Here is a 16,139-nt window from a genome sequence, read left to right on the forward strand (position 1 = left end):
GGCATGTTGTGCATGGTCAGATAACTAGATAGATAGATAGATAGATAGATAGATAGATAGATAGATAGATAGATAGATAACTGGAATTAGATATTAAGTAGATAGATAAAATATACAATAGACAGCAGTTAGATATGAGATACATAGATAGATCAGACATGGCACAGATAAATTAATAGATAGATATACAGATAAATTAATAGATCAATAGATAGTTCACACATATGGATAAATAAAAAGATATGATGTGATATATGATAACTACTAGTCAGATATGAAATGAAGAGAGCATAGATATGATAGATAGATAGATAGATAGATAGATAGATAGATAGATAGATAGATAGATATGAAGTAGATCATAGATATGACACAGACAGACAAATATGAAATAGGAAAATTTAATGACATTTGTAACTATTATATGAGCATTAAATATCATTCACATCTAAAATATAATATATGAAACACCAAAAAGCAAGTCCTGATATCTCATATATAGCAAATATATAGCAAATCCTGATAGCATATATAGGAGGTATAGTATAGTGGAGATATAGTGGGGGTAGTATAGTGGGGATATAGTGGGGTATAGTATAGTGGGGATATAGTGGGGGTAGTATAGTGTAGATATAGTGGGGTATAGTATAGTGGAGATATAGGGGGTATAGTATAGTGTAGATATAGTGGGGTATAGTATAGTGGAGATATAGTGGGTATAGTATAGTGGGGATATAGTGGGTGTAGTATAGTGGGGATATAGTGGGGTATAGTATAGTGGGGATATAGTGGGGGTAGTATAGTGTAGATATAGTGGGGTATAGTATAGTGGGGATATAGGGGGTATAGTATAGTGTAGATATAGTGGGGTATAGTATAGTGGGGATATAGTGGGGGTAGTATAGTGGGGATATAGTGGGGGTAGTATAGTGTAGATATAGTGGGGTATAGTATAGTGGAGATATAGTGGGTATAGTATAGTGGGGATATAGTGGGGGTAGTATAGTGGGGATATAGTGGGGTATAGTATAGTGGAGATATAGTGGGTATAGTATAGTGGGGATATAGTGGGGGTAGTATAGTGGAGATATAGGGGTATATACAGTAGTATAGTGGAGATATAGGGGTATATATAGTAGTATAGTGGAGATATAGGGGTATATACACTAGTATAGTGGAGATATAGGGGTATATACAGTAGTATAGTGGAGATTTAGGGGTATAAACAGTAGTATAGTGGAGATATAGAGGGTATATTGTATAGATGGGGATTTATCATAACTGGTGGGGACTGAGAATACATGGGCACGGATGAGGATGAGAGTGAGAAATTCACAGGGGGGTAAAGAAGATGTGATATGACAGAGGGGGGAGCGGGAGAATAAAGTAGGAGGGAGTATCAGGAGAGATAAAGAAGTGCAAAGGAAGAATTAAGGATCAGGGTGGAAAAAGAGGAGGATGGAGAGAATGAGGAAGACTAGGGGGGGAGGAAGGTGTGCGAAAGCGTCTATAGGGAGAGAGAACATACAGTAATGAGTGACCAGTGACACAAGGCTGGTGTGATGTAGCAGAGCTGAGACTGTTCATCCTGATATTACATACACATAGACATCACATTATCTTACAGTGCTATGGAGATAAATGACACATCCAGCTCTGCTACATCTCTATATGTGGGTGGAAAAGGAAGAGAAAGGTGAAAAATGAGGCGCAGAGACTGTAGGAATAGTGGATGTGCAGGGACAGATGAATGGAGCAGCAGAGAGGAGGCAGATTATAGGGAGAGATAGATGAGAGACACAGGAGCAGCAGACACTACATCCAGAACATTGCAGAGATAGATAAGACAAGAGGAGGATGTGCAGGGAGAGCCGGGGATTAGCCTCTTATCTCTCCTGGAGAAGCTGCGTCTGATAGGGCTCCATTCACACTGGCAGCAGCCACTGCACCCCCCAGCCCCTGCACCATCACTTACCTTCTATAGACAACCATCTATATGCAGACAACACCTGGACAAGGTGCATGATCCCAGCTTCTGTCTGGCTGCAATAAAACCGCGCCATATGTGAACTATGCCATTGCTTGCAGTTGCACCCCCAGATCTGGGTGGGCTGACAGATGGTGGGGTGTCAGTTAAAGGTTTATAACGATGGCAATTCAAAAAAGGCAATGCAAAAAATTTTTTTAAAAAAAGAAGCCTCCCCAGGATTTTTCCTCCTTCTTCTGCAGGAAATGTCAGCGCGGCGCCTTTAAGAGCGCGGGTGCGCGCCTGTGCTAGACGCCCAGTGTCAGTGCGCGCTCCCGCGCTCCCTCTCCCTCTGAGCTTTAAAGTCTCGGGCTGGAGCCGCTCACATGTTACTTCCTGTATGGGAGAATGGAAAGCGGCCAGACCCGGTGTGAAGAGCGCGGAGGAGCGGAGCCCAGCCTGGAATACTAGAGACGGAGCCTGGACTACAAGGACCCCCTCCCTCCCTCTCTCCTAAAGCCTGGGACCTGCTGGAGATAGCTGCATGCATGAGATCCAGAGCTGTCCCCGGCTCTCCTAGTAACCAGACACCCGGATCCGGAGACCCCTGCCCCCCGGCCCCCGACTCGTCTCCACTACTACTTTTTTGGTTGGAGGGGAATCAGTCAACAAGTTGGCTCAGTTCTCAATGTGCATGTTGTCATGCGGAGACTACTGCAGCCGTGCTGGTGGATCTTGTTCCTGAAAATCTCCACGTCTGTGCTGCACTATGTCCTGTGTTACCCCGGTAAGTAACCCCCACCTTCCCCCTCTTATGTGATGTACCCCTCTCTACTCAATGCCTGGCGCCATGCAGACCCCTGCTGCCCTTTGCCCCCCTTTCCCTGGGCCCCCTGCTGCCCTTTGCTCCCCCTGTTCCTCCTTCCCACTACCCTTCCTTTTCCAAACCCTCCTGGGCTCCGTGATCTTCTAAACCCTAATTCTAGACTCCCCTCTATCCCCTATTACTTGTCATTGCAACATGCTTGTTACAATATTGTAACAATGTAACCAGATGTATCTCTTCCTGAGCATGTCTCAATATTTGGGAATCCTATTATCCCATCTCCTGTACCTAGCACTATATACTGCACTCCTAACAATTGGGGATGCTTCACCCCGTACCCCTGCTGCCCCCTATTCCTAATCTAACCCTTTCCTTTATTTACCTTGCTCCCCGTATACTCGACTTGTTTGCTATATACCCAAAGTTCCCATCTCATGCCCCTATTGTGTGTCTGATGTGCATTTGTTGCAGCTAAAATCTTCCTTCTCTTTGTGCTGAGAGTGCCTTAGAGGTGACTTCCAGAAGCCATGCCATGCAGGAAATACTGAACAGATCCCTTGTAGGATTTTTGTCTACCCCCCCCCCCTTCCTTCTTTCCCTCTCTCCTTCCTCCCCCTTTTACATGGAGGAATCAGGAATCCGCTATGTGGCTGCTTTTTGGTGCAGTGCTTTCCTAATGAAGTGCGGAGTGGGATACACAGACTGGGGGTGCATGTACCACGTCTTATAGGGGGCAGTTGTAGTTCAGGGGGTATAGGAGGACCATCCTGTATTCCAGATGCCCACCAAACCGATTAACACTTCATCTGCTGGATTCCTCTCACCCCTTCACTGTAAACTTCGTTTATGCTCAGGCACAAGACTTCCACTTGTTCGTTTGGCTTCTGAAGGGTTAAAACTTGCTGATCCTTAAGTATTTGCCCCATCGATGTCATATACTCTGTGTAAGGTGTAGACGTCCTGCCAATGTCTACCTGACATTGAACCATCATCTATCAGTGCCCAGAACAGTGCCTATATATAATGTGCCATCTGTGTGTCCCTATAGCCTTCATCCTATACCGTTACTGGATCTGACCCTGCTTCTGCCATCTTTACTTATGATACACGTGGACATATAGGGCCAGTGTTCCTATTGAAGACGTTAATGTATTTCATGAATGCAACATTTTAGCAACTGGAGGTCACTTAAGCATCGGTGACTTTTTTTTATTTTTTTTTGTATGTGTAGTAACTATTTGATACCAGAGGGGCGCTGCTGAGCTATTCTTTATAGCTGTGGATATTAAAACACACATTTACCCTATAAGATACTGTAACCTCACCTATAACATGGTACAGGACATTACGTGTAGTGACCTTACTATTAATACTAATGCCCTGTGTATTATATGTGTTGTTTGGTATTCTGTATACTCGTGCAGTGATGTTTTCCTATATACACCTGATATCTTCCCTCTGTGTATACCTATAGGATGTGGCAATAAACACACACAGCTTGTGGACCCTATATCTCGTCTTACGTGTAGTGATATTGGATGTCTATTGTTGTTGCGTCCTCTTTGTATTTGTGATGAGACCTGTTTATGGTAATCCCTGCCCCGGCCGTGGGTCGTTTCGGTTGTCGTGATATCGATCCCTGCTCTTGTAAAGTCCGATCGCGCAGAGTCCTTCTTATTTCGAGGGTCTTCTAGTTGTCTTCTCTCTATAGGCTTGTTTATATGATGTTCTAATGTTCCTAATGACTTGCTCCCTGAGAACCGCCAGAGATACGTTCTGATATTGACCTCCCGGAGACCGATCCATGGATTCGATATTGGACGGCTTTCCGAGTAAAGACTTTTTCAAAGTCAAATCAGAAGACGACTTTGTGTCTTGACATCCAAGTGTTTTCTTGAGTGAGATGATATACATTGAAATGGGGTGGCCACTCTCTGAGCAGAAACATTTATCTCTATTGATTTATTCTCCATTTCGGCCCCGTTGAGTGATGTCCTTCTCGGTGGCTCTGATATTGTACAGTAATTACATCTAGAAGGGTCTCTTTGGGAGCACTTGAGGGAAAACGAGGAGCGATGCAGGCTTAATGTGACAATCTTGCGAGAAGGTCTGATTTAAGCCCGGTTTCTCGATTCTATGCATGGCACGTTTTCATAGTTGCATTGTAAGAAAATATCACAATCTTGACATTTACAGGTGTCCAGTGACGTGACGTCAAGGTCGTGTAGTAATCTTGTGGATACGGGGATGGTGGCATACACTCTTCATCCATATCTCTGTGACCGAAAGATGTTGCTGCTCCATGACCAGCAGATATGTCAAAATAGCTAAGCTATGTTTTTTGTAGAATTGACCAATGTTCTTCGTAAAAATCCAACAAAGATCTTACAAGTCACATTCTGAAATGTCATGATAACCAGTAGATCTTCTGTATGGCTGCCAACAGGTGTGTGCCAAAGCTGATCCTAGATGACATCTGATGACCTATATTCGTGAGGAGGAACCGTTGTATCTAAAGTGGTTTCTGTCCTGTAGGACCTACTTTGGTATTTGGAGACAATGGTCAGAATAGCGTGTTGGGGTTTGGGATTGTGGCTAAAATTATCTAAGTTTGTTGGGTCACCAGATTCTTTAGAACTGCACAAGTTCCTCGGTCTACAAGCCAAGAACCAAACCATGGGGTTTGGTTCTTGGCTTGTAGACCGAGGAACTTATGTATGTTATTAAGCATGGTGAATCTGACTATTCTTATGATACCCAAGCTCCTCTTCCCCTTTAAGAAAGAACTCTCTCTAATATCCTATACATCTTCTTTGCTTTCTGAAGATGTTCTTCTCCTCCCCAGTCCAGATCTTGCAAGGTTTGCAAGAAAAAGTCCATCTTGGACCGCAGAATCTTGTCTTATTGTTTATTAGCAGCGATGGAAATTCATTCATAGGATCTGTTTAGTATTGCTTCCTTGATTTATTTAAGTGCAAATATATCCGGAAATATTTGTACCATATCCAAATAGTCTGCATCATCGGAAAGCTGTGAATAATGTAATTCCTATTGATCTCGACTGGGAGCATTAGTCATTGAATGAGCTGCACAGATATTCTTGCTGTACTTAACTTGAGTTTGAAATATGGAGGAAAATCTTAAATTGTCCGATGACTTGGGCTCCGGGGGAATCGCGTTCTTGGTATTTGTCACTGCCCATAAAGACGGCTATATTTTTCGTCGGTGTAGTTTACAATGACCGTCCTTTGACTCAATGTTCTGCTGGTCTTTCTCAGATCTATCATGTCCGTTCATTGGGGATTAAGAATTACTACATGGTCTACGATCCTGGTCTCCAACCAAGGAAGACATGCTAGGACTTGTCTTCAGGTTGGAGACTGATAGTGTCAGATGTTCCTTATCGTAGGTTTGACATATGAACTCTTTATTTTAGTGCTGCGTCATAAGTAACTTAGTGCAGTTTGGCTTTAAGCATACGTCTGAGGTTACCATCCAAAGCTCCTCCAAGGGGGTGTCCAATGAACTCTTCCAAAAATGTAGGAGGCCATGTGCGTGACCACCGCATAACCTTCACAGATCTCATCGAATGTAACTGGCCCAACCAAACTGTCTGTAGATACATTTATGACCTGCTTATTCCCTGGGAAGAAGGGGCATTACTTCTCCTTAAGTGTGCAGAGTCTACAGACCATAAATGCTCTAAGAATTCTGGGAAGGAATATGCAAACAAGTTTGGCTTAAAGGAAAACCTACACTAGCGCCACCTTTAGGAAAGTAGTCTGGTTTTCAAGAAAACAAGTGACATGAACTGGGATTGAAGCCAAGCCAAAGCATCTTCTCCAGAAGGATGGGAGCTCCACATTCTGGACACCAAAGGGTGGATTCGCAGGCAGCAGATTTGTCTGGGTTCTATATAGTTGATAGGCTTGTCTTGTAGCAAGCGTGTAGATTTCTGCAAGTTGCCTTCAGATGAATGGGTGACTTGCATACAACAAAATCCCCTTCATGTGACTGTGCATCCTAATGGCGTCCACTGCGGTCATTCCCCAATTTCCATATTTTGGGTGCCCTGGGGACTAAGATTGGCCTAAGAGTATATGTTTTATGTATGTTGGATAACATGGGGAAAAATACATTGTCCCCTATGGCAGATTAACTCTTTCATAACTGATTACTCCTATAGGGTCTGGATCCTATATGTCCACTACTGACCCAGCTGGTGGTCCTCACAAAGTGCAAAGTAACCCTGGAGGGGCCACACAGTGGCTCAGTGGTTAGCACTGCAGCCTTGCAGCGCTGGAGTCCTGGTGTTCAAATCCCGCCAAGGGCAAAAAACCATCTGCAAGGAGTTTGTATGTTCTCCCTGTGTTTGCATGGATTTCCATCCCATGTTCCAAAGACATACTGATAGGGAAAAAAATGTACATTGTGAGCTCTGTGTGGGGCTCACAATCTACATTAAAAAAAAAAAAAAAAAAAAGTGCGAAGTAACCCTTTATAGCTGATGTCCACGGTTCTCCACAGCTATACACAAAATCCAATAGACCTGTGCGGTGATGTGACTACCTGCTGTATCGCTATCATCACAAAATGTCTCTGCAGGTAGGTCTCTTCCTTACTGGAAGATATCCTTGGTGTTAATCTTAGATGATGTCACTAGGTTTCTGAAAAACCAAGCATTGATCCTATAAGGAGCTGCCTCCCAAAAGGTGGTGCTAGAGCAAAGTCTTCCTTTCCCATCAAGGAGGTGCCTACAGGTGTCCATGTGTACTGTGTAGTCTGCAAATTCCTATATATATATATATATATATATATATATATATATATATATATATATATATATATATATATAATGATATTGTTTAGCTCATCCCGCCAAGTTGATGGTTTCGATTAAACATTCTTTCATTTATGTGGCCGGGGTTACGCTCAATATTAAAGGAGTGTGTTGTTTTGTGTGTGTTTGTGTTATTGAAAATTCCTTTAAAGGGAGTGTGTCACCAGAATCTAGCCCTATAGCTATATGCAGGGTTCTGGTGACCTATTTGCAGGGCTAGGTTGTTAGATTAGGGTCACCAGAACCAGCATATCACCCCAGCCCTGCAGATAGATAGGTTAGTGTCACCATAACTGGCATATCACCCCAGCCCTGCAGATAGATAGGTTAGTGTCACCATAACTGGCATATCACCTCAGCCCTGCAGATAGATAGGTTACTGTCACCAGAACCAGCATATCACCCCAGCCCTGCAGATAGATAGGTTAGTGTCACCATAACTGGCATATCACCCCAGCCCTGCAGATAGATAGGTTAGTGTCACTAGAACCACCATATCACCCCAGCCCTGCAGATAGATAGGTTACTGTCACCAGAACCAGCATATCACACCAGCCCTGCAGATAGATAGGTTAGTGTCACCAGAACCACCATATCACCCCAGCCCTGCAGATAGATAGGTTACTGTCACCAGAACCAGCATATCACACCAGCCCTGCAGATAGATAGGTTAGTGTCACCAGTACCAGCATATCACCCCAGCCCTGCAGATAGATAGGTTAGTGCCACCAGTACCAGCATATCATCCCAGCCCTGCAGATAGATAGGTTAGTGTCACCAGAACCAGCATATCACCCCAGCCCTGCAGATAGATAGGTTAGTGTCACCAGACCCAGCATATCACACCAGCCCTGCAGATAGATAGGTTAGGGTCACCTTATGATTTGTTGCCTCCATTGCCATTTTTTTGTTAATCTGCAGTTGAGCTTTTTGGAGCACGTCTTCTTCTTTGCTTATTGAAAAAAAAAAAAAATGGCAACAGAGTTACGAGTAAAATACCAATTGATTCAGGTGACCCTAACCGATCTGTGGGTCTGGGTTCTAGAGACCGACTCGCTTTAACCATTAAGTTGATGGATATATTCCAAATCTACTTGCACAACAAAGTTGCGACCGGTCTGTTGCAATAAACCTAATGTGACGGGGCTGAGCCATGATGGTCCTCTACGGTCACAAGAATATTTGTTTTCTGGTGCGATCCTGCCACCATACCCTTTCCATCTCCCTACGAGTTACCTATGTGTTGCACTTGTTATGTAGGGTGACTGTCTTTTTAACTAGGGCTTTTAGTTCTCGGGGATTGGCGACCCCCTTGTATATTACTCCGCTCCCATCCCAATACATCTCCTGCATATTATAACACCGCATAATATCACAATGTAAAATCTGCACGCCTGAAAATAATAGCAAGCAGCCGGCATGTTATCTGGGAAATGACTATCCGGCTTTTGACCTATCCATAGAGCCAGTCCAGTGCGTTGAGCGGAGGACCTGTCACTGGAGATTGCCGGGCTTCATAAATCACACTGAAGAGTCTGATAGGAAGAGTCGCCATACTGTAATGTGATTTCTGGCTGATTTAAATGCAGACTCCTTAAGTGGCTGCAGGGGGGCGGAAGGGGGCAAAAGGAAGACGTCATGAAACTTCATGGGGTGGAATAACAGACCAAAATTATCTTTGTAGTGGAGGGAAAACACTTTTATATATTACAATGCAAAAAAATTCCTGTTTTGTGAACGGCTATGTAGGTGTAATCTGTTCTACATGCTGTGTGTATTTCCTGGCTTAGACAGAGCGGGAACGTATTATGGAAGGGGGGGGGGAATTTACAAAACAAGAGCGGCCCCAGTCTGGTCCTGGCCCCGGGCGGATAGGGTGTTATATACTATGGTTAGTGATTCATTCCTGAACCTCAATGGCGGAGGACAGTGCCAGTGCAACTATGTAATGAAGTGGTAGAGAGCTGGGACTTGGTGTGCAGTGAAACAGCGCCATCCCTTCCCGTGGCTTGTGCTGGTATTGCAGCATTCACTAAAAGGGGTTTTCTGGGACTAAACTATTAATGACCTATCCTTGTGATAGATCATCACTATTAGGCCAATGGGGGTGGGGGTTTAACATCTGGCACCTCACTGATCAGCCGCGTGATAAGAAAGCAAAATTTTGCAGCTTCCTCACAATTTACCATGCACACTGCCACATATTGTATGTGGTTTGTGCACGGTATTTCATCTCAGCCCCACTCAGTCAGCTGTAAATAGGCCATGTAAAAGTTCGATGTGGCGTCACGTGACTTGTAAAATGGACATGCTGATCATGGGCGCACCACTTCCACTCTCTATTGACTAGTAGGGGGTCTGTATTGTTAAACCCCGCACCAATCATAAGGATGGGTCATCGCTATTTTATTCCTGGACCACTTGGGCTGGAATATCCTTCGATCACCTTTGCACTGGATAGGTGTATAGCGCCACATCTGCATACAGGTTATTTCTGGTATTGCAGCTTAAATCTATTAAAGGGAATGAGGCTGACTTGCAATATCACACACAGCAAAGCGAGCAGATGTTTCGGATCCTGGACATCCCTTTGTATCTTATCTAAACTGCGTATTGATGAATGTCAAATTTGCAGCCCCAATAGCTAATAATTTATTTAATTACATAACCAGACATTGGGTAATATGTATCTAATTGGTGGACCTCCTGCCAATCCAGGTACAGGATGCTACTGCTGTGGATGGGACTGGTAGCAGCTCTGCTTCTATTTAGGTAATAGGGGCAGAGCTGCAATTCCCCAGGCCACCACTATAGAGGGGATGGCGCTGCTATTATTTGAAAAGGAGCCGAGTGGTTCAGATATCCATATATTAGTTGTTGAGGTTGGAGAACTCCTTTAACCCAATTGCAATGCAAACAACCAAACCATTGCCCTTGAAGCATAAAAAGTGTTCATAAAGTACAAATGTAGCAGTGCTGTGGTTGTCACTTTGCACTTTGTGACATTGACAAATTCAGCTCTGCTACATCTAATCTTGCCCTCCCTCTTATGGCTCAGTCCCGGCGTTTGCCACCACCACAAGCTATTTAGGGTTTTTGTAACTTTGGATTAGCAACTTCCCAAAACTATGTCAGGCCTCCAGTGTCTGCTTCAAAAGCCTGTCGACAAGTACGAGATAAATGTGCGTCTTCTACCTTTGGCGCGGGCTATTTAAAGAAGCCGTAAACCTAAAATAGAAGGTCGATAAAAGTGCAAAGACTCGGTGGTGTATCCGTATCTATGTGTCTGTGACATGAAGCAGTGACCAGATAGGAGGGGGCTGAGACTTTCTCACTTCATGCAAATAATCTCATTGATGAAGTCTATAAACAGCGGCAATGGCTGATAACTGGGAACAATAAACCGCACGTGTAACAACATCTGCAGGATTCTGCATGGATTCCCAGGATTTGATGGCCTTGGTGTTCATCTTTTCTCCCACAACTGTTATTTCCACATCTTCTAATATCTTCACTTATGAATCATTCACTGCAATGTCTTGTCCTTAGCCGTTGTCTTGTGGTCCTTCATCCGCTCACACAGGACAGCTGCGAAGAATATCTGGACGCCGCCTGTATATGAATCACTGACGAAAGACGTTGGAGCTGCTTCAACAATGACTTACAAGTGGTCGAATGTGTCCATAGAACTGCATAGGATATATAGTGTTATAGGACTTGGAGCAGGAGTGAAAAGCAGAAGAGCTCCCAACAGTCCTGGACAAGAACCCCCCCCCCTACCTCCCACCATGACAAGGCAAAACCTGTCCACCTGCTCCCAAGTCTTGCCACCTGCCTCTAGTGTGCCACCTCCTGGCCACTACTATGCTGTAGACTTGGATACCTATGTAACCAGTCGTAAGGTGCCACCCTGCTCGCTCCCACTGATGTAGCTGCTCCACTACAGCACCTTCCACCTTAACATAAAGGAGAAGAAACTGAGACAGTAATGGAGCCACTGGCACAGAAATATTATATGTCTATATATTATATAATGATTCTGGTCCCTGAAAAGTAAGACCTACCTGGAAAATAAGCCCTAGCCTGTTTTACAGAGGAAAAAAATAAGACCCTGTCTTATTTTTGGTGAAAATGTACACTGTATCACAGAGCTCAGCTTCTCTCCTCTATCATATAACCCTATATATCACAGAGCTCAGCTTCTCTCCTCTATCCTATAACCCTATATATCACAGAGCTCAGCTTCTCTCCTCTATCCTATAACTCTATATATCACAGAGCTCAGCTTCTCCCCTCTACCCTATAGCTTTTGTTTCTCCTGAAGAATAAGGACACTTTTCATATCTCCAGTCTTCTTACTCCATCCTTCAACATACAAAGTGAAAAATCCAATCTAGATCTGTCATCCATCATGATTGTTGAATAGTTTCTATCTTTACCAATATTGTACACATGCTACACTTTGAAGGCAGCAAATCCTAAGATCTGCTTGATCTCTTTTGTTATGCGCTTGAAAAGACTCTATTATTCCCTGTTATCAGCCAGGCTGTGCAGAAGTCTTCAATGGTATTACTGTCACCATCCGGAAATCTATCTGCCCCTCTATCACTCCCTTATCTCACGTATCTCTACCGCCAATTTCCTCTCTAAACATTCCCATGAATATTCTTATAAGCTGTCACTGTGATGTTTTAGCTGTAGAGCTTCTTTAAGTCTTTGGGCTGTAAGATCCTTAAGATTGTCGTTGGCACTAGACTGGACGCGTTGCTCTGAGCCTCATTTTGAGATGTTCAGACAGCTGTTTTGGAAAGTTTCAGAGGTCGGGAATATCTTGGTGTGTCTGGTGTTTGCATGTGATGGGGTAGGCTCTTATGTAGATGGCTTGGGACAGAATTTACAGAATATTTTATGCGGTCTTAAAACATAACTTCTCTCCGGGCACTTTCCTCCTGATTATACAATAGATTTATTCCTCTGCCACACATCATTTTTGATTTCTTCCAAAGCTTTCAGCTTCTGTATATTGGACTCGATGCCTACCAGCCAGTTACTACATCCTCTAGGTGACTACCAGATCACTACATGGCACTACTGTGGGCAGAGTGGCCACTGGATATTCCAAGGGCTTGACAGATGAGAATTGGGGCCTCTCCACAACTGGTGGGATCAATGGTGACCCCCAAATAAGAGCTGGTAACTAAATCCTGGGCCGTTATTTGTTATGTACATGGAGAAGATGTCTGCTGGGATTGGAGGTGGGCGTACCTCTCAGGATTCATTTTGCTCTCGGTATGGGTGGATCAGGTCCAAGACTCGTTTCGGGTCAAACAAGTTTGTTACAAACCACACCTTTTAGTTGGCTTAAAACATAGGTTCCTAGGAGCTTTGATAGTGTTGTACACTAAGTTTTATAGATGATGTAGGACACTGTCAGGGCTCCTAGGAACCTATCTATAAAACATAGTGTAGAACACTGTCAGGACTCCTAGGAACCTATCTATAATACATAGTGTATGACACTGTCAGGGCTTCTAGGGACCTCTCTGTAAAACATAGTGTAGAACACTGTCAGGGCTCCTAGGAACCTATCTATAAAACATAATGTAAAATACTGTCAGGGCTCCTAGGAACCTATCTATAAAACATAGTGTAGAATATTGCAAGAAAAAAGGTAAGCAAAGGCGAATATGAATATATTTTACTTAATTTTTTTGAACTTTACATGTCCATTTCACCATTTTAGATTTTATCAAAAATGATCATTAAAAAAATTGCAGATATTTATGGCCAGAGAACGAGAAGAGTTTACAATATTGTGTCTTCTTCTCTAGTAGCGTAGTCTTGGACTGTGATGACTAATACCCGGTAATGCCTTAATGCACACACAGACTCTTCTATGCCTTACTTTCTCGCGTCTCTCCATTAGTAACGTTCTTCTCTTTTCGCGTCGGCCACTTTAACCTTTTTCCTATACGATGGTCTTGTGGCCGTGACTCTTCTACCTTGGTAGAAACCTTCTATAAGCGTCGGCTCCTGCCCTTGATACATCTAAGACCACCTGATCTAAAAGCTATGTGTCCTTCCTCCGCAAGACTAAGTGACGTGAACTCGATAATTGGAGATCGGGCTTTTATTATAATGGGTTTCTTGGTGTTTGTATTACTGATAAAGATTTGTTTGTTTAGAGCACTCCGGGGAGAGATGATTGATCCGTCCGCGGGCTTGACGTCCCTGCTTTAGACTTGAAGTACATATTGACTATTATTGGGCCTTTTTTTTTTTTTTTTTCTTGAGCTAGATTCCATTAAATTTTCAGCCTGGGCCACCAAGAGCTGGCCGCTTCTCACTATAATATTTTCTACCGATAAATAAGATTTTTATAACGGATGTATTCATGTTGTCCCTGCAGAGTAATGGGAAACCTCATCTGGTTTTTAGACCCAATCCTTTAAATCTATCAAAAGTGAAATTGATCCACAAATCCGGGAGGGAGGAAGTCACAAAAGTCCTTGTGGATCACTTTAGTCCTCTCCCCGTTAAAAAAAAAAAATAAATAAAAATTGGGGGTAGAAAAATATATTAGAAAAAGATCTTCTTTCTTCCCAAAACAGCACCACACTTGTCCACAGGTTGTTTGTGGTATTGCAGCTCAGTTCTGCTTGCCTCTGCAGAGCTGGCCTTCTATAGCAGGCTTGTCTATTTCTGGAAGGAGATCTTCTTATTCTAATCTATAAAATCCTTTGTTATTCTATTAGCAATCCTTCTCTGAGTTGTTACAACTTATTCCACATTCCTTGCGTAGCTGGGGCAGATCTAGCAATGTTTAACTTGACACAACAACACGGAGGACTTTCTACCTCTTACTGATTTCAGTTTCAAAACAATAGACACCCAGCAAACCCCATCATAGTCAATGTGGTCTGCCGGGCTCCATATGTAGCGGTTGTTTTGGCGGTCTGCCGGGCTCCCTATTTAGTGGCTGTTTTGGCGGTCTTCTGGGCTCTATATGTAGCAGTTGTTTTGGCGGTCTGTGGAGCTCTGTATGTAGCAGTTGTTTTGGCAGTCTCCTGGGCTCTGTATGTAGCAGTTGTTTTGCCGGTCTGCCGGACTCCGTATGTAGCGGTTGTTTTGGCAGTCTGCTAGGCTCTGTTTGTAGCGGTTGGTTTAGTGGTCTGCCACCCGTGGTTAGGGAGATATAAAATTAAAAAAAAAAAAAAAAAAGAAGAAAAAAAATTTCTTCCCATAGTCTTCTCTTCAGACAGCACATCCCTTGTTCGCTTTGATACTGGGACTGGCTGGCTTGGAAATGCTGAGACTTGCTTCAGCAGGTTGCTGACCTCAATGATCACATGAGTACTGGTAACCCTTTATGACCACCGAAGCCACCCCTGATTTTTCAGTTTAACTTTTAAGACCCCACATAGCAAACCACAGCCAAGCCAAAATGTACTTTTTTTTTTTTTTTTTTTCCTTTTAAGGCTGTGACACCTTATTCAATTGTCCCGAGACCATGCTGCCGTTCAGTCCCATTAAAGTAAATGGGACCGAGGTGCAATACCAAGCACAGCCACTATACGGTGTGCTGTGCTTGGTAAGTAATAAGGACTATGGTGATCAGTATTGCAGTATTCCTCTTCCTTACGGGGCTACTATGTCATGTACCTTCGTAGACTAGCTACTGGGTATCTTTGGCATTTGGATGCCTATAAATCCTTGTAACCCTTGCCTATGTAATATTACGTACTCCTAGATACATAGATCAGAGACCATGTTTTCTACGTTAAGAAATTTTGGTAAAATATGCGGTGGTTGTTATTCCCACCCAATACAAGAGAGAGCCACTAGAGGTTTGATATTTGCCAAAAATCCTTATGCATCTGAGAAATTCATAAAAAAAAACAAAAAAAAAAAAACAAAAAAAAAAACAAAAAAAACGGGTTCAGCAGAGAGACTTGAGTCTATTGACGGATTCGAGAAAACAAACAAAAAAATTAGGACGTCCTAATTTTGTCCATTACAAAAACAATGTAGCCTATTCTGCGCGCCTAATGGATACCATTCGTGGCGGCAATCTGCACCGTGCCCCATACCTACCAGGATAATGCGTCTCCCGTAGCCTTGACACACTTTCATAGGCGTCTTTTGAGTCGTAGATATAGACGCCGAGTAGGATTTGATTAGAGAAGACTTTTCCAGAAGATGCGGGAATGCCGAATACACCGAGAAATCTGTTCTTTATTATAAAGCAATTAGGTGTCTAGCTGCTTGTCTGACAAACAATTGATTCCCCTCCTCGCTAATAAAAACAGCTTATTCCTTCTGATTTGCTTTGATCAACCTCAAGGTCGGAGTTTTTCTTTTTTGTTTTGTTTTTTTTTTGGTCTCCTTTTTATAAGCCGTTCTTACAGAATCAACATTTCTTCCATATGAAAGGAGAGTGCTGTGGGGAGATCTGTGTCCGTGTATTACCACATCTGAGAGATACTGTGGAGAAGGATCAATCACCC

At 43.2% G+C, this 16,139-nt stretch overlaps 1 protein-coding gene across 1 annotated transcript in view; it reads left to right on the forward strand.

The window, feature by feature from the left end:
• The first annotated feature begins 2,338 nt into the window (after window positions 1-2,338).
• The window catches only part of PTPRG (protein tyrosine phosphatase receptor type G), a 361,431-nt gene continuing 347,630 nt past the window's right edge, over window positions 2,339-16,139 (forward strand). Inside the window, exon 1 of the mRNA XM_075287326.1 lies at window positions 2,339-2,753. Within this exon, the coding sequence (XP_075143427.1) occupies window positions 2,669-2,753 (85 nt within the window). The 5' untranslated portion in view covers window positions 2,339-2,668. The remainder of the gene's footprint in view (window positions 2,754-16,139) is intronic.

This window comes from Leptodactylus fuscus, chromosome 9 (genome assembly GCF_031893055.1).
Source record: "Leptodactylus fuscus isolate aLepFus1 chromosome 9, aLepFus1.hap2, whole genome shotgun sequence".
Classification (NCBI taxonomy): Eukaryota; Metazoa; Chordata; class Amphibia; order Anura; family Leptodactylidae; genus Leptodactylus; species Leptodactylus fuscus.